We start from the raw sequence: 25062 nt of genomic DNA on the forward strand, positions 1-25062 counted from the left end.
TCTTGTTACACAGATGTCAACATCCCCTCACTCATGACTGCCAAGATTCTTTCTTGGGTTTTCCTGGGAGGGAAATCTAACCTACATTCCTATTCACAAGAGAATTTTGCAGCTGATTTGTGTGTGTGTGTGCACTCAGGCACTGAACCATGCATTTCTGAGAAACCTTGAGAACAACACTACTGATCAGTACAGTTAGCTTGCTTAGCAGACAGCAGCAGGCAGTTTGTCTACTGTTTGGCCTTCCACTCATCCAATCAAGTTCAAGGATGGTGAAATGTTCTTAACTGTACTAGATGTTGTATCTCATTCAAACAACTTTGTCTGAATTTTCAGCTGACTCAACCAACCTGAATAAAATCACATCTAATGGAAATCTGATTTCACACCTTAAACCTTCACCTTTCAAGTCCCTTCAGTCCTAACCATAAACAGAAAGTCTGTTATACTGTCCTTAAAAAAGAAATTATATGACAATCTTCCTACTTAATATAGTAGCAAGCATTATTATCACCTTTTTCACTTTTCCATTATCTTCTCTATTTTTTTAAAACACTTCTTGCTTTTGACGAAATTAGACAGTAAAGTGAGGCCAGAATCACGTTATTTTTATTTCTGTACAGCAATATGGAATCATGGAATCACCAAGATTGGAAAAGACCTCTGAGATCATCTGTTTACCTACCACCAATATTTCCTGACTAGGTCATATCCCTTAGTACAACATTTAAATATTTCTTGAACATGGAAGTGTACGTCAATCTATAAATATTAAAAAAGATCAGTAACAAATAAGGTAAGCTTGTGAATGAAGGCCTGTAAGTCCCACTTTTAGAAACATTGATTTAAGAACATAGAGTACTATGCAATACAAACAAATTCAGCAGCTTGTGCATCCAAAAATATTTCATTATCTTATTAGAAATGAAGAAGGTAATGAAAGATTGGCCAAGGTGTCAATATAATTTTCTCCCTTTTTAAAGACTTGGCATAAACTTCATTATACTTGTATCTTCTCAACTTCTGTATTCTCTCTGTTGCCTTGCTCTTCCTGAGCTTATCCTGTTTCCCATCCTAATAAAGCTTTCCCTTACTGTATAGGTTACATATGCTTCTGGACAGGTTAACCTCTAGGTCAGTGAAGGATGCTGGAAAGGCTGCTTTTTTCACTGCCAGGGGCTCCCAAGAACAGCTCTTGGAAAGCTACCTTATTTGCTCTCACAAAACAATGACTTCTGCCCACAAAAACAGCAGTTACATTCATGCTGGCTCAGTTCAAGCACAGTCAAGAGTAAGCCTGGGAAATGTTAACACTTGCCAGCATGATTCACAACATCAGAGTCATAATGTGGGACCACTGTGGTTAGATGCACTGGTAGAAAGTCCTTAAATTCCTGTTTAGCGTAGTATTTATATGAAGAAATCTCTACCTGCTTCCACTGTAATTCAAACTTCTTTAGCCAAGCTTCTTTAATCTGCTTCTTTTTTGTGCTCTGATTTCCCACTTTGACACTTTTCACATTGTTTTAAGTCCCCCCCCCTCCAATGAAATAAACTTTGTCAGACGTTTTCAAATTAATTCTTCGTGGGAAATTCTAATAGTTTCAATTTCAAATTTATTCTCTTTGATCTTTTTGATCTGATCTCCATCCCATCCTTGATTTTTTTTTCTAATTCAAAGACAGTGTAATCTTTTATTGTCTTCTTTTTTGTGAATTATTTCTGTATGTAAGCTGTATAAACTTAAATTGATGTAAAACTTGAATTTTTAATTGAATCACTATCCTTTTGCCCGCACAACTGATCATCACATACAGTACTACAAGGTCAGTGTGAGGATGGAGTTCAAATTCCTTACATATTCACTAAACTCAGATGTGCCAGCAGTTATTTCTTAAGCAGTCCAACCTGTCCATTCTGTGTCTGATCTGCACATATGGAATATGGCAAAGAGTATTCAGTTTTTTAAAACTGCTAATGAACAGAGAGTGCAACTGGGCAGCCTGGCCCCACAAACCTGGTAGACCACAAAGAAAAATGGAAGAGAAAGGTTTACTAGCAAAAGGACAAGGCTACCACTAACACGAAGCTCAAAGAAGAATTTCTTGCCCAATAAGGCAAGCAACTCACATTCTTGCTTAGAATTTCTGCTAAATGATTATAATTTTAGGCAATGAGTACAAGTATTTCACTACTATTTTACTACTATTCTCTAGCTACTAGAATGAAAAATGATTTTCATCTTCCCATAACTGATAAGACAATCACATGCACTGACCCTAACAACTCACAGTATAAGTAAGTTTCTAGGTTCAACATGAATTAAGTAGTCTTTTTGTACAAAATTCCTGTAAAGTTGCAAGAGAGTAGAAACGAGTAAAATGAATGCAGCTACAGAAGTAACAAAAGTAGCAGAGAGAATGAAATTACAGCTGCGATTCCCAGCTTTCAGAAGACCACACTCTGCTCAGATGCAAGCAAGCTCAGTACTCTTGAGGCAGCTGACTAAAATGAGAAATGAGATCATGAAACTAAAGTTTGGTCAGCGCAAAAGAATGACACGTAAGCTTCACTGATGTAATTAGCACCATCACTTTAGATAGTTCTTGATTTGGAACATTAATCTTAAATACATTATGAAATGTTTTAAAGTTATGCATAACAGATACATTCTGACTAAGCGTGAGCAGACTACTGAGAAAACAAAACTACATCTGACAACTTCAATATTTTAACAGCACAAAAACGTAATTCTCCCTAACCATTCTTTAAACAATCTTCCTTCAAGGAAAACAACCACTCATTTCTAGGTATCTTATAGCTCATGAGTCATTGTAGTTGGTCATGCTCATTTAACATGGAACAAACCAACCAACCAACCAACCAAACAGTAAAACATTAAAAATTGTGCAAAATTCTGATTTTCACTTGTGAAGTTAATCCTATCTAAGGATTTCAATGAAAACGTTGCCAGTTTAGCAGACCTCTCGTAACACAGCCTACTTCATTCCATGCACCTGGCATGGAAGGTAAGTAAGTGGGTAATGTATGCGTTAAAAGCCCTCAAGAGTTAAAACCTATCCCAACTGTACTGCCAGCAAACCCCAAACCAGGCCAGATTTCATACTGCCATAAATCATCAAGCACTATTGTATTTAGAGGATACTTTTATGTAGAGAGGGAATCAAGAATAAAGCATAAAAATAAACATTCATTTTGCCACAGTTTGAAAATAAAATCTGTTTACAGAAAACAACATAAGAATAACTACTGCATTATGATACAGTTGTTCGCAGCAAACCAGACAGTCTTCAAATTTTTGGTTTTTCTATACACGTTATATACAGAGAGCTTTTCCTCCAATAATCCTACCTACTGATGGTTATCATCTTGGCTTTATAGCACTGCCATACAGTGCTCTGACTAGGAGAACAAGTTCCATGCAAGTTCAGAAGTAAGGATGAAGTTACTGGCAGACCTTCTTTCCACTTTTATCTTCATGAGACAAGAACTCAGTAGAAATTACATTTTGTTTTCTTTCCTTTCCCAGTGAAAATGCTGATTTTGAGAAATTTTGTTGATACTGCAGGCTTCGCTATGGGGATACATTAGGCCAGAGGTGAACTTCAGGTTTGCTGGTGACTACATCCTTTTGCTCAACGCACTCATGCAGAAATGTCAGCTTGCATGATTCACTTTTTGAACTAGGGATATCTTCTCACCCATCATGTTGTGACTGCATGCACAAATTTGCACAAATCCCAGGTGATTTTCACAAAACCAGATGAAAACAATAATTCACTCTCAGTAAAACTATTTTTCTACTCATGCAGACTAATAACGACACGAACTGTATTTTCTAAGCAGTTGTTTTCCATCCTTACATAATGCTTTTTATGAAATGTGTGCCAAAATTGATCTCATTCCTCTCATTCATTGCTATAACTTTTAACCTCCCCTTTTTTTGTTTTCATTGTTTTCTACCTGCAAAATTATCGACTATTTTCTTCCCAACTTTTAAATTTATCTTTCCATGAGCTATCACAAGTTATCAGAACATGCAGAATAAAATCTGCTTTGCTGAAAGGTATAAAGGGAACCAAACCTTAATCGTTGGGGTCCAGAGGAACTCTGAGCTGTACATCTAAGTGGCTTGCTGCAAGTCTGGGAAGAGTTAATGAATAAGCAGAGGCCACACAAAAGTTGATATGCCTGAAGTTACAGATCTCATTTATAATTTCAATTCCTTCCTATGTTTTTAAACAGATGTACCCAGCTAATATATTTGTAATTAGTCTGTGGTACACTGAGTAACAAATTATTTCAGTTTTCTCAGACTGACTCAATACCACATGCTCCCATACATGTCCAAAGTGGAATGCACAATATAACCATTTTACAGAAGTCTCAGGAATCAGACAGCAGCAGAATAAATCACTCTGTGAACAAGCTGTGTACCAGGCTTCATTAGTTATAATTACCCCCAAAATATGCTCAGCAGAATGCACACGTGTCATCTGGGAGTGACACACAATAGAGTGGGCAACTTATAAACTCCTCCAAGCACAGAAAGAGTCCATAAAACAACTGGCTTGTGCATTTGGATTCATGTGATAACACCTCCTATTGCATAAGCCACCAGATGACACAGATGGGGCAAATCCAAACAAGGAACATTTCTTTTGTATAGGCATTGGACTTCATTTGATGCCTATTCAACCAACAAGCCAGGAAAGCTGAATATGAAACACTAGACCTTTGTCCTTTCTATTTCCCAGATTGTGCTACACTTGCTCAAAATAATGAAACATGTATGGTTTTAAATACTTTGAACAGAATGTCTGAAAGAAAAACAAATAAAAACAAAACAGAAATGTTAAATCTAACATACTTATGCACAAAAAAAAAAAAAAAAAAAAAAAAAAAGCATCTCTAAACTCTAAAGGGAAATATTTCTAATGTATATTAAACAGCATCTCAATTTCTTACACTATAGGACAAAAAGAAGCCAACGCTGACTGAAACTCTTTGAGAACACATATCAGTAATCTGATCTACTCTTTTTTTCTGGAGGAAAAAAAATAAGTATTAATTAATATTATGCTTGCAGATTAGATCACCTTCCCTTAATGATTATTACAGAACCAACCACATTACAGTTACTGTGAAATGGATCTCAACTTCATATGTACTCGTTTTTTTTTCTGCTTCCTGTATGCTCTGCCAATCATAATAACTATTTTCTGTCTATGACATTTTAATATCATACCAAATGTCTTTTTCCTTCCTTCCTATTCTTCCTATAACTGGCTCTGTTCCTGGTCTTCTCACTAAATGTCTTTCCACCTTGTTTCTGTAATTTTGTTATTGCTCACTTCTACAGAGATTCAGTCATGAAAATATTGAAGGTAAGTACTTGTTTACTGAAATTAACCTATGTTTCACTCAGAGGGAAGCTGATATTCATATACACTTCATGATACAGACTGATTTAATGGTAAGTGTAATGCTCATGTTAAATGTGCTCATGTGTGCCAGTGTGTTAATACGAGGATATGTACTGCTTGGAGATTACCCATGTACCCATATCAATATGAATGCTCACATATCAATTTAATCACCTGCAAAGTGTATAAACACATACAAACATACCCACATAAATACAGGCACACTCTCAAAGAACACCCTGCACCTTTGGATGTTGTATACAGGGCTTATGCTGTATCGCTTTTTCAACATGCAATGAAGAAACTGTGTGACAGTCTCATACCAGTCTACTTCCAAGACAGTCCAGCACAGTCCAAAGGTCTGGCTGAAGAATGGATTGAAATTAGTCACTTACAATTGATTGTGTGACCCTGAGTGACTCTGAGCTCTGTGAAACTGCTCAGATCTAAAAGGTAAATACTCAGTTATTTCTGTACACTAGGCTCTAGCTGAGGTTCACGACTTCAGGATGCTAACATGAAATGTCATGTAGAGAACGGAGTATATCCCCAGTATGTAAGTTCAGTTAAGGTCTCTTATAAATAGCAGCAGTTAACCTGCGATCTGTGACATCTGCGCAACAGCAATGCCACATGGATGTAAGCAAGGACAGAACCTGGCCCACTTGGCCACATTTCTGTGCAGTGCAACCAGGAGGTCAGTGTGCAGTATTTATACACTGAACACAAGCAAATTCTCTGTGCTCACAAGCACAGTGGCAGCAATTTCCTATTTTTAAAACATCAGAGAAGCACGAACAATTGGTGAATATGAGCTGCTAGGGTATTATTTGAAGTTACTGCCTTCTCCTCCTTTTCTTTTTTTTTCTTTTTTCCTTTTTTAAAGAAACAGATATTGAAACCGTCCCAGCTAATAATTTCATTTTGACACTCAAGTTTAAAAGGTTAAGTTACTATCTGAAGAAAGGTAATCTGGCTGCCTTTCATAGCAGCCTGCAAGCTCTGCAATCTGCATAGAGAGGGGCATTTGTCATCATTAGCTGAGCAGTGACAGCTGGCACCTAGGGTGTCCCAGATTCAAGAAATGGCAAAGGCGCTCTTTTACCTTAAGTTGCCATTAACTGTAGCATGCTTCATAAGAAGCAATATTTCCTTTTTGTTATACAGCATGAAATAACAGCAGTGAATGCATCTACGCTTGTTTCAGCATAGAGAACAAGCCGATGTACAATTAGCACTTTAGGCATCGGATTTACAATATGAACAAATATTCAATTGCTGTGACTTGAAAACAACAGCAATTGTCTCAAAATTAGGGCACTTTTTAAAATACGTTTTCACAAAATTTATTTACAGACACAACCAATTATGACTATAACAGTTTTTAATGACAGGTATGATACTGTCACTTCAAGCCAAGAATGCCTAATTACTTAAAACAGGCAGGTTATGAGCTACAGGGAAAAAAATAGCCCAATACACTGGAATACAAGTTAATACAGTACATTAATGCTTTGAAAGAATGCTGATGGACTGCTATTTTAATAGCAGCATTAGAGTATATTCTTAGCACGTGTTTGACAATCTGCTGCATTTTTTTTTTTTTTCTAAACAGTTCCATAAAATTGTGCAGATGAATTAATATTTAAGGTTATAATTAATATACGGGATGTGTAAAAACCTATGAAAGAAGTTGGTTTCACACCAGCATCAATTATTCAATCTACAAAAGAGAGAAAAAAATGGTTTATAAACAGGAAAAGACCCTGATTTGGTTATTCTTATAGAAAAAAAGTACAAAGTTAAAAACTAATATGCTCTGACACTGAAAATAAAACCACTGAATTTAAAAAAGAACAAAAAAAAACCCCTCACTTCTTCACAGACTCTCAAATTGGGAAACATAATCCATAATGCTCGATTTTGCATTATTATGTAAACTAGTTTTTCACAAATAAAACTAATTTTTGTGTTAATGTAAAATCTATGCAAATACATGCAGTCATTTATCAGGAAAGCTGACAAGCATTCCATATTGGAGAGGGAAAATGAAACTGCCTCAAGAATAGAGGCAATTAATTATTTCTCTATTTTCTCTTCCTCTGTCTTGAGGCACAAAAGTTATCCATCCAGTTAAAACAGCAAATGAAATAAAGAGATTTTTTTTTTATTTAAACACATATGGCTTTTGCCTGCAATACTGATCACCACAAGGTCTACAGATGCCCGTGGCTAAATCGTACACTGGCAGATGCACACAGGGGAAAACTGTGTTAATGCAGTGTGGTGAACAAAACAAATGAAGAACTGAATTTTGGGGGATGGGGGAGAGAGGACTTCTTTCACTCCATCAAAATATGCAGTTTGCCTACCGAGAGTGGATTAAGTTAGTAATAAATCTAACGTGAAAAGTTTCTTTCTCATCAAACAAAAATAGGACATATAGAAGAAAAGATTCAGGCTGATCCATGTGATTTTGTAAGGGACGTATTATATATAAATAATGGGTTTGCCAAGATAAATGGATATTTTATTTCATCTTTGCAATTAAGGGCTAATAATACATAATGAATGCACTCATGGAATATAATGAGAAAACTGTTGTCCAACATACTTGCTGTCATTTTTTACCTCCTTAAAGAAGCAATCTGTTGAAGTGTAGACAAGAACTTCAAGAGGTATGGCACAATCTAGCATATGCAGTGCACTCTCGCGCGTGTCAGAGTACTAGCAAGAGTTCTGCATTTGTTAGCAATTCCTTTTTATAAGGTTATTTTCAAAACTGAAGCCAACTTAGCCACTTAGATCCAAAAATATTTTGTATAAGAAAACAAGAAGTGGAAATGGTAAAATATTCACTGTAGATAAAAGAGAATGCTTTTGTTTGAAGTAACTTCTCTCTTAGTAGGCCCGAACACAGTGCGTAACTTTAGAATTACCACAGTAATGAACTAACCAAAAATTATAAGGAATACATTTACAGTTCACTTTTGACAAGTAAATGTCACACAACAGAAGTAAGTTCACTTTAAAATAACCAGCATCAGGAACAAAAAAAAAAATCCTGGAAGACTCCTTCAGTTTTACAAAAGAATTATTCCAAATCACCTGAAACCGTTAATAAAGACTTTAAGATGTGAACATAAAGGTATCTTCTTCAGCTCACCTAAAACTAAGGACACTTAGGATATAACATTGTCACCACCCTACCAGATACACCCTTTTTTTTTCCTTCATTTCAATGGCACTGATGTATATTATAAACTATAACATCCCCAAATAGCAAAATCTGTTTCTACTCTCAAGAAAATTGATGGCAATACTGCAGTAAGACAAACACAGATATTTCCATAAGCAGCTCGTATTTCTCTTTCAACAACTGTACTGGAGATGCGAATTTACAAGAAGACTGTCACTTCTCCAGTCATTCCCACTTCAATGACACTGTCACTATGCCACAAAGGACCCCATTCTGCATACTCTGTCCTAGAGCTATGCTGAAAAAACGATAGAGAGAAGTAGGAAGGGCAGTAGGTGACCTACATTAAATTTTCATACCCAAATAAGTGGAGAACCAGAGTGATTTGGTGTTCTTAATAACAGACTTCATTCTCCTCCGGACAAAAAAATAAAATAAAATTATGCTCTGCAATTATTACACACCACCAGTTAAGAAAAAATGTTGAGTGGTGCTGGGAACACCAAGATATTTTAAGGGCCAGAAGACTTTAGTATCAAGCTTTTCCTCAACAAATCTCCCCTCGTCTTTAACTAATAAATTGGTTGACATGTTTATATTACAGTTACAACCAGTATATTTTAGGAACAATGAATAAGTGTTTTTAGCAAGTATGTTGCTTATATTTAAGACTGTTAAAAGATCCTGTACCTTTTGGGAGTTCTAGAAATAGTTCCGAACTTGTGAATGTGTATGAAAAGTCTTGAGATTTTGGAAGCAAAATCTTTCACCTATTTCTATGAATAGCCTCATCCTTCTCGTATAAGCAACAGAGTAGATTAAGGAAAGTATTTCTGTGGGAGCAACGTGTTAAGCTAAGTCAACAGTATCAACTCTAAAACAATGAAATTAACTGGGAGGTCCTGCTTGAGAGAAGACCAGGTGCTCAGGCCAAAAATCTGCTTTCCTTATTATAATGACCAATGCATTTGATACTTTAAATGGTATAAAGGCACTCTGTATCCATGCTAGTCATAAATTAACCTCCAATTGTTATCCTTCTTTGGCCCCAATCCTGCAAATAACTGCCCATGGGCTTAACCAACTGTTGGACTAAAGAAGACACTGACCTCACCAGCACCAGCCGACTGTTTAACTAACCATATGTGTATTGGCAGGATCAGGGACTTCATAAGGTTCAATGAAATATATTAATCACTCATGACCAACTCACTCAACTCCTCCCTTCACCCTTATTTTGAAAGAAAATATCTAAAAGCTGCGTTAAAAAGCAGAAGTCGGCATTAAAATATGCAAGGCATGTCTTTTTATAGCTAAGTTGAAATGAAATGAGTTGCATAGGTGATTTACCATACCCACGCTATTGTAAGGAGAGAGGACAGAGGTTTAGCGTGTATTATATGCAGCATAAAAATCAGTGTTAAACACACAACGTGACAAAACGTACATGAAAAGAGGGTGCTTAGTAATACCGGTATATAGGCCAGCATTTAAAGATGTGGAGCAACATGCTCTCTGCAGATTTCAGAAGTTCTAGCAACTATCTGCAGGAGCGCGTAGCTGAGTTTGCCGATCGACACGAAATGAGCTTACAGAAAAACGTCGGTCCAGAAAGTGTATCTGCTGAAGACATACCACTCTCCCACTTCGGATGGACTAACAAGATGTTGGTTTTCTCATACAATGTAGCATGAAGAAGCTGAGTGATGTTGTAATTCACATAATGGTGTATTTCACAGAGTACCACGCTTTGGTCTTGACATTTTCTAACGCTCTGGTCCTCCCTCAGATAACGTATTCCAGGGATAGAAGTTACCAAGGGGAAAGGTTAGCTCAGAGATGAAGTCTTAGGAAGCTGCTCATCCAACACATACGGCTTTATTTTCAAGGTCAACATTGAATATTTTCAGTCATTTAATCATATACAGCACGAAACAGTAATGAGAGCTCTGCAGTGTTGGATGACCTGCTACAGATGTAGTAGATTAAAAGGCGCTAATCCCCACTGATTCCATACTCTTCTCAGTTCAGCAGAAAAGAACATTCTCAAAGCAAGAGATCTTTTTTTTTTTTTTTTTGGACTCCCTAAATGAAATGCTGTACTTGAAGGAATGTCTGGCTTTGGAGAAGCTGATGTAGAAGCGAACCAAATGAATAATTCAATGCATTTTTTCCTGCTTGGATGTTTCTGCAGTTCTAGCTAAAATCACAATTTGCAGTGGGGTGAGCTCTATGTTTACTTTTGAGATGTAACATTTTAAAGACAACAAATCAATTGCTGGTTGTTTTTTTTTTTCCCTTAGCAGATTGCAGATTAGAAGAATTTAAAGCATTAACTGTTCATCCGCGTGAGCTATGGTGAGTCCAACAAAGTCCAACGCTGACACAAACTCTTTTCATCCTTTTATTTTTAATGAAAAGTGAAAATGTACACATGCTAAGTTTAGCACTAACGAATGTGAATTGTGTATAGCAAAAATGAGCTATAATACTTTTTTTTTTTTTTACTCCAAAAGTAAATATATATATATATCTGCAGAATACTGTAGATAACGGAAGAAAAACATCTGAATACATAATTCTAAATAAGTGTATACACCAAAATCTAAGTACAGGAGTGTATAACGTCACCATAATCAAGCTTTTGCAAACCCTCTTTAACTTACGTTCCAGCTTAGCACTGTCATTCCTAAACTTGAAAGTGCAGTCAAAAAGTAAAATGCAAATAGGAGTACAGAAAATCCGAAGTGCCATCAACTTCTTTCACCAAAAAAAAAAAAAAAAAAAAAAAAAGATGCTGCGCATTTCAGATAATGTGACACATAAAGCAAAGTCTCCACAAATATCTGTCTTTAGTTTTTATACTTGATAAAAAGAAAAAAAAAAAAAAGTGAATTTATTGTTGCTGGCAGGATGATATGGATGAAATAACCAGGATGAATTGAGGGGGGAAGGGGAGAAAGAGGAGCTAAGAAATCAGATCCATTCAATGAGCCTTCAAACTCACTTCAGCAGCAGGGATAAATAATTTAATCAACTCCGCTTCATTTTTTCCGAGCTCCCCAGCGCAATAGGCAGATATTAAAAAATAAAACTTTAAAATTCATGAGGAGTTGCGTGCGGAAGAACTATCGCTACATAATAAGGAATATAAAGTGCTATCAGTGTAAGCGCTTCGTGTGCATATGCATCTGCGTGTGCCTTTTAGCTCATATTTTTCACCGTATGAAAAGAAATCACTGGTGAAATGTATAAACGCAACTTCTTTTTTTTTTCTCCGATGTACATTTTGGAAGTGTGGGCGAGCACCTGCAGTCAGGCGTTTTCAGCACTGTTTGGCACTGTGGTTAACGAGAACACCGCATGACAAGGCACTGCACTTAGAAAGATGTGAAATAACAAGTAGGGTTCACCAAAGGCAGCTATAGGGCTCTAATTGGGGGAAAATAGCTAGAAAACAGCCATTTGGTAAAAGTCACCAATATCAGATGGTTCCATTAACATGACAAATGATCAATCATCATTTTAACGAGGTGATTTTAATCCCCAGAACAACTCCATACGTATAAAAATAAAACTCGGTGATGAAAAGGTGTTCCTTCCTTTTATAATTTATTAAGGACGCATCGATAAACGCGAAGGAAAACGAACGGCACCGAGTGGTCAGAAGTTCCCCAAATATTCCTATTTTGTATAACGTAGTGGCAGATATATATCACCGTTTTCAGAACCCAAACCACACCGCCGACTTTTCGCCATTTGCGGCGCTCGGGTCACCCCCGCAGTTACATCTCAGTGGTTGAGCGGTGGCAGCAACGCCCAAATGCCCGTATTTCCAAACTACCGAATGCGTAGTTTTCACGTGTGAACCCAAATGATGCAGAGAAACTAATCGCAAACTTCAGCGCTAACCATAACCCAGCCCAGGCTACGTCTGATACGCACAACGCAGCCGTACCGCCGAGAGACAACAAATACACATAAAACGCATTATCTCATGTTCTTATCATCTACGGAAAGCTCTGATTTGGCACACAAGGCGTCATTTTGATTTCCATTCATTTTGCTACACCGTGAAAATTCAGAGTGCCGACAGTTACGGGCACTGCTGCCTTCCGCCTTCAGAAACCTGCGCGAAACCCACGGGGCGCGCACAAAGCTCCCCGCTCCCGAACGCTTCCCATCCCTATCGCGCGGCCGACGACGCGAATCGCGTGTCGGAACTGGGGCTGCGTGTCGTCATCCCGCAGGAAGCGGCCGTTCCCCTCGGAGGAGACGAGGCACGCAAAACCTCCGTCCGCGCGGCTCAACTTTCGTTTTCAGCCGGTTCGGGAGCTCCCGGTGACACGCGGCCGCCGTCCCCGACCACGAAGGGACGGAGACTCCGCGCCGGGAGGCGCCGGGGCGGGGACGCACCGCCGCGGGGGACGCACCGCCGAGGGCCTCCCACTGCCCCTGGACCCGCTCGCCGGCCCCAGCTCCGCCGCTTCCCCTTCCCCCCGCGCTCCGGGGCGGCGGGGCGGGACGCGCGGCTCGGCCGCCGGCGGGGAGCGGGCCGGGCCCGGGTGGGCGGCGGCGGCGGCCGGGAAGGAGATGGGCCGGGAGCGCTCCGGAGGAGCCACGTGGGCCCGCTCGGAGGCCGCCCCCGCCCGCCGGGAAACCGCCCCCAGACGCGGGCGGCGAGCGGCTCCTCCCGGCTCCGAGCCGCCGGAGAGAAGGCGGCTGCGGGCCGAGCTGTCACCTGCGGCCTCGCGGCCAGGGCACTGAGCCCTGTGGTACCGATGGGCAGCAAAAGATTCCCAGCAGCTTCCTGGAGGAAGCGGCAAGGAGCGCCCGCAGCCAGAGCGAGGGGGGGGGGGGGGGGGGGGGGCGAGCGCCGAGTGGGGCGTTCTTCTCTTCGCTCTGTGCAATAAAGTTGGTCGTGTGGATACGGTGAATGAATGTCGTGAAAAGTGCTTAACGTCGTGACCTCTCCTGAGCGAAAGATAGGGCTGTGACACCACTTTAAGAATTAATATTCGGGAAGCGGCTCAAGGATTCCTTAAAGACAAGCGAAGAAAAGCTTTGGTGTCAATTCTTTCTTTTTTTTCTTTTCTTTTTCTTTTTTTTTTTAGAACGTACGGGTTTGTTCCAGCAAATATTGCAGAGCACAAGAGTTTGACTCTCCGGTTGATTTGCAGATCGCGGTCCCGATCTGAAGGAACTGAAGGACGGATGTGCCGAGCGCGCGTCCCACGCCGGCTCCGCGCTGTCAGAGGCTGCGGCTCCGCGGCCGCTGCATCCTTCTCTCCCTCCCTCCCTCTTTCCCTGCCGCGTTCCGACTCAATGGATACCCCCGGAGCATCCGAGCGCGCACCTCCGCACACAGCGGAGCGCTCCGCGGGGTGCGGGCACGAAGCGGGGAAGCGGAGGATGGGATTTTCCCTTCTATCCGCTGCTGGTTCCTGGAGGGAAAGCCAACAAGACGTTCAGCTATTGATTCTGCCCTCGTAAGGCACAAACACAAAAAACCGAAACGGCGCTAAACCTCCGCATCGATTCGATCTGCTAAAATCACGCGAATCGCGGAGCTTGGAAGAATGTTTTATTCCGAAGGGCTCTGAATCGCCGCCGATACGGTGCCCCGTTGGGCGGCCCCTCCGACGGGAGGAGAACTCTCCCACGGGCACGGGCAGGGCCGGACGGAGGGAGGCTGACGGGGCTGGGGCTGAGGCCGGGGCCGGTGCGCGGGGTGGGTGCCCCGCACCTGCGTGCCAGTCCTTCCGAAGCGCCAACACCGCCCGAGCCGAAGGCAAAGGAGAGCGGCTTCCATCTATTTCCCACCGCGCGGAGGAGAGGGGGCTTTCTGCCCGTCACCGCCTCGCCGTGTGTATGTGCGTGCGTGTGTGTGTGTACACAGATCTATCTCCTGGAGAGGGATTAATTAGCCGGCTTGGAGCCGCGAGAGGCTGCAGTGACGAGCCCAGTGGCGATTGGCCGCCCGCCCGCCTGGCCCTGCCTTTATAATTTCCACACGAGTGCATCTGGGCTCTTATACAAACCAAGAGGCAGCGCCTCTGACATATCCACACACACACGCGGCACTTTTTCCACCGTCTGATTAACCGCCCCGCACACACACGGTGATTACTACGGGAAAACGTAAATAAATACGAAGAGGTTCTCTTATTTCGACTACTGGAAGGCTCGCTGTGTCTCAGAGCAACTTTTGTTTTTCTCGCTGCCGGGGAAGGTGCAGCTCTCGATGCTCTCCTCTCGCTCCCGGACCCTTTAAAAGAAGGGGGAGGAAAAGCATCGCCCCCCCCTCCCCCCCCCGCCCCGGCCCCCCGCCCGCCCCCCCGCCCCGCACACTCCGCCGCGGCCGATCCCAAAAAGCAGGAAGAGAGCATCCGAGGAGCAGCCGCCGCCCGCGGGAGCCGCGCGTTCCACTCCGGAGGCGGCAGCCCGATTCTCCCCGAAGTTGGCTCCCGCCTTAGCAGCCGCATTGGATCCCACAGCCTACTGCGAGACTCCGGTGTACAATCCGGATCTCTGCCCCAACATGATCGCGGCCCAGGCCAAGCTGGTGTACCACCTGAACAAGTACTACAACGAGAAGTGCCAAGCCAGGAAAGCCGCCATCGCCAAGACGATCCGCGAGGTGTGCAAGGTGGTGTCGGACGTGCTGAAGGAGGTGGAGGTGCAGGAGCCGCGCTTCATCAGCTCCCTCAACGAGATGGACAACCGCTACGAGGGCCTGGAAGTCATCTCCCCCACCGAGTTCGAGGTGGTGCTCTACCTCAACCAGATGGGGGTCTTCAACTTCGTGGACGACGGCTCCCTGCCGGGCTGCGCCGTGCTGAAGCTGAGCGACGGCCGCAAGCGGAGCATGTCGCTCTGGGTGGAATTCATCACGGCCTCGGGCTACCTCTCGGCCCGCAAGATCCGCTCCCGCTTCCAGACGCTGGTGGCCCAAGCCGTGGATAAGTGCAGTTACAGGGACGTGGTAAAGATGGTGGCGGACACCAGCGAGGTGAAGCTGAGGATCAGGGACAGGTACGTGGTGCAGATCACGCCCGCCTTCAAGTGCACGGGGATCTGGCCGCGGAGCGCTGCCCACTGGCCGCTGCCCCACATCCCCTGGCCCGGCCCCAACCGCGTGGCCGAGGTGAAGGCGGAGGGCTTCAACCTGCTCTCCAAGGAGTGCCACTCGCTGGCGGGCAAGCAGAGCTCGGCCGAGAGCGACGCCTGGGTGCTGCAGTTCGCCGAAGCCGAGAACAGACTGCAGATGGGCGGCTGCAGGAAGAAATGCCTCTCCATCCTCAAAACGCTGCGGGACCGGCACCTGGAGCTGCCGGGCCAGCCGCTCAACAACTACCACATGAAGACTCTCGTTTCGTACGAATGCGAAAAGCACCCGCGGGAGTCGGACTGGGACGAGTCGTGCTTGGGCGATAGGCTCAACGGGATTTTGCTGCAGCTCATCTCCTGCCTGCAGTGCAGGAGGTGCCCGCACTACTTCTTGCCCAACTTAGACCTCTTTCAGGGCAAACCTCACTCGGCCCTGGAAAACGCGGCCAAACAGACGTGGCGGCTGGCCAGGGAGATACTGACCAACCCGAAAAGTTTGGAGAAACTTTAGAAGGGAGCCCTAAAAGGGCCCGAACCGGCTTCTGTCCCGAAGAAGTTTAAGCTTCCCGTTCGAAAAGATTTCCACTTGACAATGCAAACAGTGTTCTCTTAAAAAAAAAGAAAGAAAGAAAGAAAGAAAGAAAGAAAAGAAAAAAAAAAAGAAAAAAAAAAAAAGGAATATAGCGTAGGCTCTTCACCGAGAAAAGCGAATACAAACCGCAAGCATCACTCCTCCGGTCCTCGTCACGGTTTTGCAGTTTCCCGCGAATAATAATTATAATAATAATAATAAAATTAAAAAAAAATAAAAAATCAATGTGTTACCCGGAAAAGCGAAATTGGCCGTGATTTACCGCGGCTGTGAGCACTCCGCCCAGGAACGGCACCCACGGATTATAACAAACGCGATCTTTTTCTGTAACCCCCTCCTCCTCCCCACCCCCCCCCCGTGAGTAAACGCTGTTTGGAGACGCCACCTGACCGACCCCGATGTACCTTTTAATTTGTATCAGATATTGTGAGCTCACATTGTCTTTGAAATTGTGGATGTTGGTGTTTTGTGATTTGGTGAACAGAAGTTAAATTGCCATTTTGGATACTTCAAGGACATTTTCTGCTAACGAGAAGATACCATTTGAAAAGGTAGATTTTATCACGGTACTTTTGTTAATTGTCTTTTGAAGTGTCTGAACTTAACGAGTTTACATTTTTTCGTTTCATATATATTGCTTGTTCTATTTCTAACATTCCATAAATATACTTGAAATGTTATTTAAATATATTCGAAAGAAATTTGGATTCTGCTTATATAATAACGCTTGAATATTGGAATTATATATTTGAAAATGCACTTGAAATACACTGGATAATTACCTTTTGTGATTTAGATTTTAATTTCTGTTCCTGATTTATTTAATTACGAGCTAATAAATGAAGTAAAACGCCTCTGGGTGAGCGTTTCAATATCGGATCAAGTTTTCTACTTGGAAAAAAAAAAAAAAAAAAATCAGAGGGCGGCCACGTTTTGTGAATTTCCACTTTCCTGTCGACAGTTACTTAAACCCCGTAAAGCAGAAAACTTAAGGGAGTCGCCTGATTTTGGATAGTTTTGCAGGGCAAGGAAATGTCGGCGGCGAATTTAGCTCTCGATGGCCACCAGCGGCTGTCAGACACTGACGCAGTTATTCAGTCAGTAGCGCCGTTCCGGCAGTCAGAAAGCAAACCCGTTTTCACGGGGTTTCCCATAGGCGCTCGGGAAGCAGCCCCGTGCCGAGCCCTGTCCGATAAAACGAGCGTTTGGTGCAAACAGTAAGCAAGAAGGAAGTAAAATGTATAGGTGAAAGGGTCGAGCCGGAGCCAATAACGCGAACAACAATATTACTTCTGCCCTCCAAATCCGTTCTGAATGCGATCAGCCCGCCGGTTGCGCACAGAGCCCGAGCCCTGCCGCAGGGACACCGTGTGCGTGCTGCACCGCGGCGTTCCCGCATTGCCGCTCCGTCTCCGGCTGAGTTCCTCACCGCCACCAAACGCAAAGTAACAGCGAGGACTGTGCTCAGTGCCCCCATAGTCAACAAGTGTCGATAGGGCCGATCGCCGGTGTAACACCCACCGGCGGCTTGTTAGAGAGTGCGCTGTAAGGAACCCGTTATTCCGAATGGCTGGGAGATAATCGCTTCTGCCAGCGCTGCGATGAAAACTCCCAGTTCCAGGAATTATTCGTCCAAGAGAAGTCACCTTTCTACAACCACGCTTATGTTCAGCTGGGTTCGACAGTGTTTTTCTCTGAAATTATTTATGACATTTCTTCCAAACAAAAACCAAACGTCTCCCTTTAAAAGTATCTCTCCTATTCCCTCTCCAGAGAGGCTTCTAACGTTTTCCAGCTCGTTAATAAAAAAAAACAACAAAGCGACAACGCTAAGAGTAGAAAGAGATGCGGGAGAGGGGAGCGCCCGACCGGCCCTCCTCGCCTTCCCCTCCGCTGTGGGCAGCCCCGCTGTGCGGCCGGGCGGCGCTGGGGGTTGGTGACACTCGGCGACGGCAGGAAAACAGCAGAGCTTTCCCAGGCACCGAGGCTTGGGTACATGCCTATTTCCTTCCTTCCCCCACCTCCCCCCCTCTCTTTTTAAATATTAGCTTGCATTTCAGCAGCGAGCACGTTTACTACAAATTCTTTACGTGGAAACCGACGCTCTTGAAATAAAGAGGTTCTCTGATAGCATCGATAGGGGTAGATCCCTCTGCTGCGCCTTAGCCTGGGACTGCGGTTACCTCCAGGGATTTCAGAGCAATTGGCTTAACTGCTAAATCTGCCCGCGCTCATACAAAGGCACCGAGAGAAAGGCTGCTGGAAAACGCGCCCGCCGCCGTAATAGAGGATTTACCATCATTAATACGCGGAGGAAATGCAGCGGGAGCCCGCGGGAGGGGCGGCCCCGAGCCACGCGTGTCCCCGAGCTCGCTCGCTCACCTTGGGGTCGATCTTCTTGAAGGCCGCGTCGTCCTCGTCCACCTCGAAGTAGATCTCGGTGGTGGTAATGGAGAGCGTCCCTTTGGCCACCACCACGGGGGCGACGAGCTGGGCCGGCGTGCTCAGCACCACGGGGCCTGCAAGACAGCGGCAGCGGCGTCACCCCGGGCCCGGCCGGCCCAGCCCCGCGGCCCGGCCCCTTCCCTCCGCCCGGTGGTGCCCGGCGGTGCCCCGCGCAAACCCCGCGGGGAAGCGCCGCGCTCGGTCCTCTCCCGCTTTGAACTCCGCGGTCGGGACAGGAAAAGAGTTTGCGGGCTGCGGGCAAATCAGCGAGCACATGGAAGGGTTAGGGCGGAAAGCGCTGCCTCTCGCACGTAGGTCCCTCTCCCTCCGTGCCCCTTTGCTCCTCGTTAACACCACCGCTGTTTATGGGCCGTGGCGGGGGCTCCCGTGCCCCGAATCTCCCGGCCCCGCACTGCGCCCCGAGGGCAGCGCCGAGGATGGGGTTCTGGGTACCCCTCCGAGCACCGCACACAGACAAAGGCTGCTGCCATCGTTAGGGGTATTTATGGCAGTGTCATTTTTATTTCAGCTCGCTGTCACTTCACCCTTTTAAAATGCCTGTAACGAGGTTTCGCTCGGATGTACGCCGTAACGAGGCACTGGTGTGGGTACTGGGAGATGGGATGGGGAAACCCACTGCGAGAGGCAGCCTTCTGCGCTCACTTTGTTAGGTCTTAATTCAAGAAAAACTGCTTTAAGGCAAAAGGTAGCGCAGGATCACTTTGTCACCATCTTCGGTAGGAATGCAGTGAAAGCTGACAGTGTTGGTGCTTTGGAAGCTCACTTGCTGTAATTAAAAGATGAAATATAAAATGCTTTTCTGGATTTAACTGCTGAATGGTGAAGGGTGATTTGTACACACATAAACACACGCGTAAGCACACACACACATCCGATGTACAAACAACAAAAGCCTCAACACTGAGAGACTCAGCCCAGCATCCACCCAGCGCACCTTTAGGAGCAGCCAAACCCATCAGCTCAGCGGGTGGCAAAACTCCTTTCGTTCGCTTCCTGCTGTTCAAACCCCTCCGCCCCAAGAGGAAAACCTCGCGCAGCGAGCGCCCACCATGGCCGACATCCCCAGGCCCCAGCCTCGTGGGGACGAAGACCGCGTGTTTGGGGACTGTTGTGTCCTAGTGAGCCCTGGATCTGCTCGCTGGTCCCGGGGCTGGGATGTTGTCCCAAAGCAGGGATGCGGCCCCAGGGCCGGGATGCGTCCCCACGTCCCGCCTGCAGCCCTGCTCCCTTCAGACCCACAGAGCACTGTGCCACTGCTCAGCAGGCAGCAGCGCTTCGAATTACCCACTTAACCCAAATTAATCCTGTATCAGCGCATCTCACTGTCATGTTCTTAATGTTTCCCTTTGCTGCAACACCCAATTTGAGGCTGTATTGCACAATATTTTGTCATTCTTTGCTGCAAAATAAACACGGAGGAAGGTGCAGATTGCCGGTGTACAAGGACGAGCTGAAACGTGGGATCCAGTGACAGCTCTCAGCAGCCCGGCATGGCAGGCGGCAAAATATTGATACGAACTCTATTTTCTTTCATTTTATTGTTTTCCATCCCCTAATAAAGCAGGGCAGCCTCCTGACCCCGGTCAGCTGATCGGGATCACATGCGCGGGGCTGCCTCGCCGCTCTCCCCGTCCTGCCTCCATCTTCCCTTCCTCCCTGCACCGTGAGAAACAGCCGGGCCGGACCTGGCAGAGCCGGGGAAGCCCGGCCGCAGGCTCGGAGGGCAGGCGGATCGATCCGAAAGGCCGCTTTAAAGGCTCATCAATCTTCATCAAGCTTGCTCGAGTAATTACGCCCGATTCCCTTGTACGATTACAAGTGGATTTGGGTTTCAATTCCCCAGGCCCCCTCTCTTTGTGTTTACAGAAGGGGAGGCCGAGGCTGCCGCCCCGCGGAGCGCTCCCCCGGAGCCGGCCCGGCCCCTCAGCCCGCAGCCTGGAGCCCGGAGCTCCGAGGGTGAGCCCGACCGGCCGCCGCCGCTTTAAGGAGGCGTCTGTGGGGCTTTGCGGAGTCCCAGAAGGAAGGCCATCAATTTAATCCAATTACCCCTTTTCCCTGGTGTTGCGTGGCTAAAATAAAAAATAAAGGCATCGCTACTTCGCGGTCCAAATGCCAAACCCCGGGAGCTGACGTGCGGGAGGAGACAATGGGTGCGCCCGCACGGAGCTGGGAATGGCTCCGGACCGGAGCAGGGGGCAGCGCTACGTGGACGTGGAAGGGAAGGGGCAATCGCTTTGAGGCTGTCCCTGAAGGGCTTCTGGCTCCATCCTCCCCATCCCGAGGACGGCCCCGTGCCCCCAGGACGCACCTGGGCTGACACCCGCGTCTGGGGCATCCCTATCGATACCTCTGACCTGCGTACGCTGTAACCTGCAATCAGCGCATTCCACTCTGCAGAAGAGAAAACGTTCTCTTTTTCGAAAAAAAAAAAAGAAAGAAAAAAGAAAGAAAAAAAGAAAAAAAACAGCCGAAAGAATTTTTAAAGCAGTGGATAAATTAGGAATTCGAGGGGAGGGAGTCCAAACTAAGTTTAAAAAAAAAAAAAAAAAAAATCTTGGCAGGTTTTTTTTTTTTCTTTTTTTTTTCTTTCTTTTTTTTTTTTCTTTCCCTTCCCTCCCCTCTCCCGAAAGCACAACGCGAACAAAATACTCGGCATTAGCAGTGTGTCATTTTTACACTTGTCCTTTGGAAATCTCCAATTACAACTTCCAATTCCATAGCACGTTTAAGGAGCACGGAGTCTTTTTGTTGTAGCCTTCAGGGAGCAAACCAGCCACTGAGAGAATACGAAATTAATCCACTACAGCTATAGAGAGAGAGGATTATGCTTTAATCCCCTTTGGGACAGTCTCTGCATTTTAAGAATCCGATATTAAAATGTTTACAGAGAGCGTAATCAAAATATTGAGGATTTTCCATATGGCAACGGGGCTATCGGGGAAGCTCTGGGTCCCCTTCCAACGCACCCGATTTATCAATATAATGAAACAAAAGCCGGGCACACCTGAGCCGAGCGCCGAGGCTCGTTCCCACGCGGTGCTGAGCCTCGGGCACCGCGGAGCCGCCGTTCGGGCGGGGAAAGAGGAGCGGGGAGCGCGGCCGTGCCGGTGCCGTGCGGGGATCGGGGCGGGGATGGAGCCGCCGGCACGTTTCGGCTCCAGGGGAAAAGCGAGGCGATGGTCGCTCCCGCTCATCCCGAGACTCGGGGCTTGGCGAAAGGACGCTCAGTTCAAGCTCTCGTCAGCAGTTTGGACCCTAACCGAGAGCATCTCCGAGTTATTTCGTTGCCTCCTGTCTATCTGAAGAGGTCCGGGCAGCAGAGCGCCTGCGAGCTAACAAAGAGTTTCTGGCCTTAAGAGCAAAGCAGGAATCACTTTGGATCCGAGAGTTTTGTGATCTGCTCAAATGGAGGATTTTCCACTCTGCCGGATCCCTGTGGTCTGCACATGTGATTTGTATTTCTAAAATAAACGCTACTGCATGCATACATTTTAAAATAATATCTCCTTTCCGAAAGTAAATGACTGTGGGATTAGGGGGTCCCACTGAATAAAAGCAGACTGTAACCTCTCTCCTCTCTGCTAATTTTTTTCAGTGGAGACTTCAGTTGGTGCACTTGGTTCTTGCAGCGGTATTCTAGAGCTTGTATTTTTGAAGGAAGTCAATGCAAGCAAAAAGCTCCATCAGGTGAGAGAGTGTGAGATCTACTAAAGCACCACTGACACAATCCCAACTCTTTAGGGAAGCCCCAAAAGAGTGAAATTGTGAAAAGTTACTTCAAACGTTTTTGCTTTCAAAAACTTTGGAAGAGTTGAACATGGGCTATGGTTAGGAGTCTGAGAATTACACCAGAGGTACATTTACTAAGACAGTTGGGTGCAATTCTTCCTCAATAAGATAAGGTATATACTCTTACATGCTGAATTACAGAAGCAAGCAGTTTTACCCACTGCAGACTTACAAGTCCAAAAGTAGTATTTTGGTGATTATTAACAGATGAAAAAAACTCTGTGGGCCAAATACTTTGAAAATGGTTCCAGTCATCCAGACCAGTTGTGTTTTATGATCTCCTGATAATTATTCTGATAAAAAGTGGTGAGTATTGCCACATTTAATTCTGAGATGACGCTATTCTAAAAGAAAAAAAAAACAAAAACAAAAAACAGAATCTCTTTTTCATGTAGAGCTTAGCATGGAAAACACAGAAAGAACAGTTGAAACTAATTACTAGGTAAAGTAGTTTGTATAAACTATAACTGGTAATTCAATATGATACCTAAGCGGAAAAAAAAAAAATGTTAAGGATAACTATTAAACGTCAGCCACGATGTCTGAAATAAGACAACTGAAATTCCCTCAGCAGTTTCACTCCAAAGCCAAACGTATCTGACACCAACTTGCATTAAAAATGACCACAAGTCCCTATATTTGAAACAATTTGTGTGTGACACTAAAAGCTCACGCACACCCAAAACTTCAGTTCATGTCAGATAAACTACATGACATGCAAGCAGAAACAGGGCTAAGCACCAGAAGCCTTTGGGGAAAGCTCTGTAGTCAGGAAAGCAAAACATATTTCAACAAATTAATATCACGCACACACGCATATATAATGTTATTATTAATCTAACACTCATACAAGCTTTGCCACATTAATAATAAATAAAGAACTTATGATTCCTAAAGAAACAGTTTGCAGAATTCAGCCTTTTTTTTTTTTTTTCTTGGATCCTATTGGCATCAAAAGTCTGAAACAAAGTAGTTGTTAAAAAGACTTGTGCAGTAAATACATTGGACTTACGTGAGGATGGTGGCCCTCAGTTTGTTCTCCACCGTAGCAGATACAGGGAGTAACTCCTCCATTCAAACCAAAGCTTTTAGAAGAGTGCATCTATACATCTCCTTTCATGTATCACTTTCAACAGTTGCAATGAAGAAAACGATTTGCACAAGTTTTTGATTGCAAAAAGGAGAACCTAAGTCTAAATGCGACTGTTACTGTCTTGTGTTTCTCCTCCTGCACTGAATAACAACCCCAACTCCTTTCCTGTTTTTAAAGTTTTCAAAGCTCACTTTTCTGGCTTTTTACTCTTCCACAATCATATGTTTCACATTGTGAGGGAGGGATTGATTTTTATTGTTTGTTTGAATGTCAATGCCAGTGTGGATAGGCCATGATATCCAAAATTTTCCCTACTTTTTCCTTTTTCTCCTCCATAAACCATATAGCACTACTACCAACATCAAAGATCAACTTCAATGGTCTTTTTTTTTCCAACAGAAATAACTAAACAATTACAGTGACTCAATTCTCTTAAGTGGTGCCATAACAGCAAACAAATGTGTTTGATTAAAAATAAAATGTAAATAAAAGTAATTTTATGCATTACAACTGCAAATAAAGCAGTAAGAAGCTATTAAAATACATAGTTTTGATGAGATTGTGAATATGTTTAAAGATAGTGTTGCTTGAGAAAAAATAAGTCATTTTCTCTCAAATGTATGCATACTTCCTATAGATCTGAATTAAGTGACACACTAACAGGTAAATAGAATTCCAAGTCTTCCTGAAAAACATAAAATACTAATTCTTCCTTAGGAAGATATGTCTCACAGCATTCCTAGGAATATGTAGCTCTTTATATAGTTCAAAGCGTGATGGAAAGCAAGCACTTAACAGAATGGTTCAGAATACATAGAGACAAGCTCAATACTGTACCAAACTCAATCTTTTTAGGCATCTGCTCACTTATGGTCCAGTAGAAGAATAAGCTGCGTGTCTAATAGCCTAAAGCAATTTAGGACATCAACTTTTGCCTCCTTATGGGGTTAAAGGCTGACTTGCTTGGTGGCATACATGAGAGCCTCATAATTGTGTGAAAGCCCGGAGTGGCTTACATGGGTTTAGTGTTGTTCCAGGATGTGTTCAAGCACCAACCTGCCAGATGATCAGGTAATAATAATACCTGAAAAATCATGTAATGATTTACAGCTGGTCAGAAACTTCAGTGCTTCAGATAAGGACCTCACTACTGCAGTGCATACCTTTGCCACTTCAAAGTTAGATTCATACAATGTGCTCTGCCTGGAGCTATATCTTAGAAGCACTGAGTAATTTAAGCTATTTTAGAAACTAATATCTTGATTGTTTAGCAACGCATCCAGATGTGAGTAAACTACACTAATGCAATATGACCTGTGCTGGCTTTCTCCTCATTCTTAGGTAAAATTTAAGGCACTTTTTTTTT

General features: G+C 44.2%; 2 protein-coding genes across 6 annotated transcripts in view; one reads left to right on the forward strand and one right to left on the reverse strand.

The window, feature by feature from the left end:
• Positions 1-25062, reverse strand: part of NBEA (neurobeachin) — a 472765-nt gene that overhangs the window by 134688 nt on the left and 313015 nt on the right. For all 5 annotated transcript variants that reach the window (XM_090133132.1, XM_090133143.1, XM_090133133.1 and 2 more), the window contains one exon: positions 18731-18867. In XM_090133132.1, coding sequence (XP_089989258.1) covers positions 18731-18867 — 137 coding nt within the window. The remainder of the gene's footprint in view (positions 1-18730; positions 18868-25062) is intronic.
• Positions 14998-16381, forward strand: MAB21L1 (mab-21 like 1). The gene has a single exon (XM_031615850.2). The coding sequence runs from the start codon at positions 15188-15190 to the stop codon at positions 16265-16267; it is 1080 nt and encodes a 359-aa protein (XP_031471710.1). The 5' UTR covers positions 14998-15187; the 3' UTR covers positions 16268-16381.

Source organism: Phasianus colchicus, chromosome 1, assembly GCF_987193195.1.
Source record: "Phasianus colchicus chromosome 1, bPhaCol1.hap1.1, whole genome shotgun sequence".
Lineage (NCBI taxonomy): Eukaryota > Metazoa > Chordata > Aves > Galliformes > Phasianidae > Phasianus > Phasianus colchicus.

Bases quoted from the DNA above. Each gene is read 5' to 3' on its own strand.
- MAB21L1 (XM_031615850.2), top strand. From the start codon at position 15,188: ATGATCGCGGCCCAGGCCAAGCTGGTGTACCACCTGAACAAGTACTAC.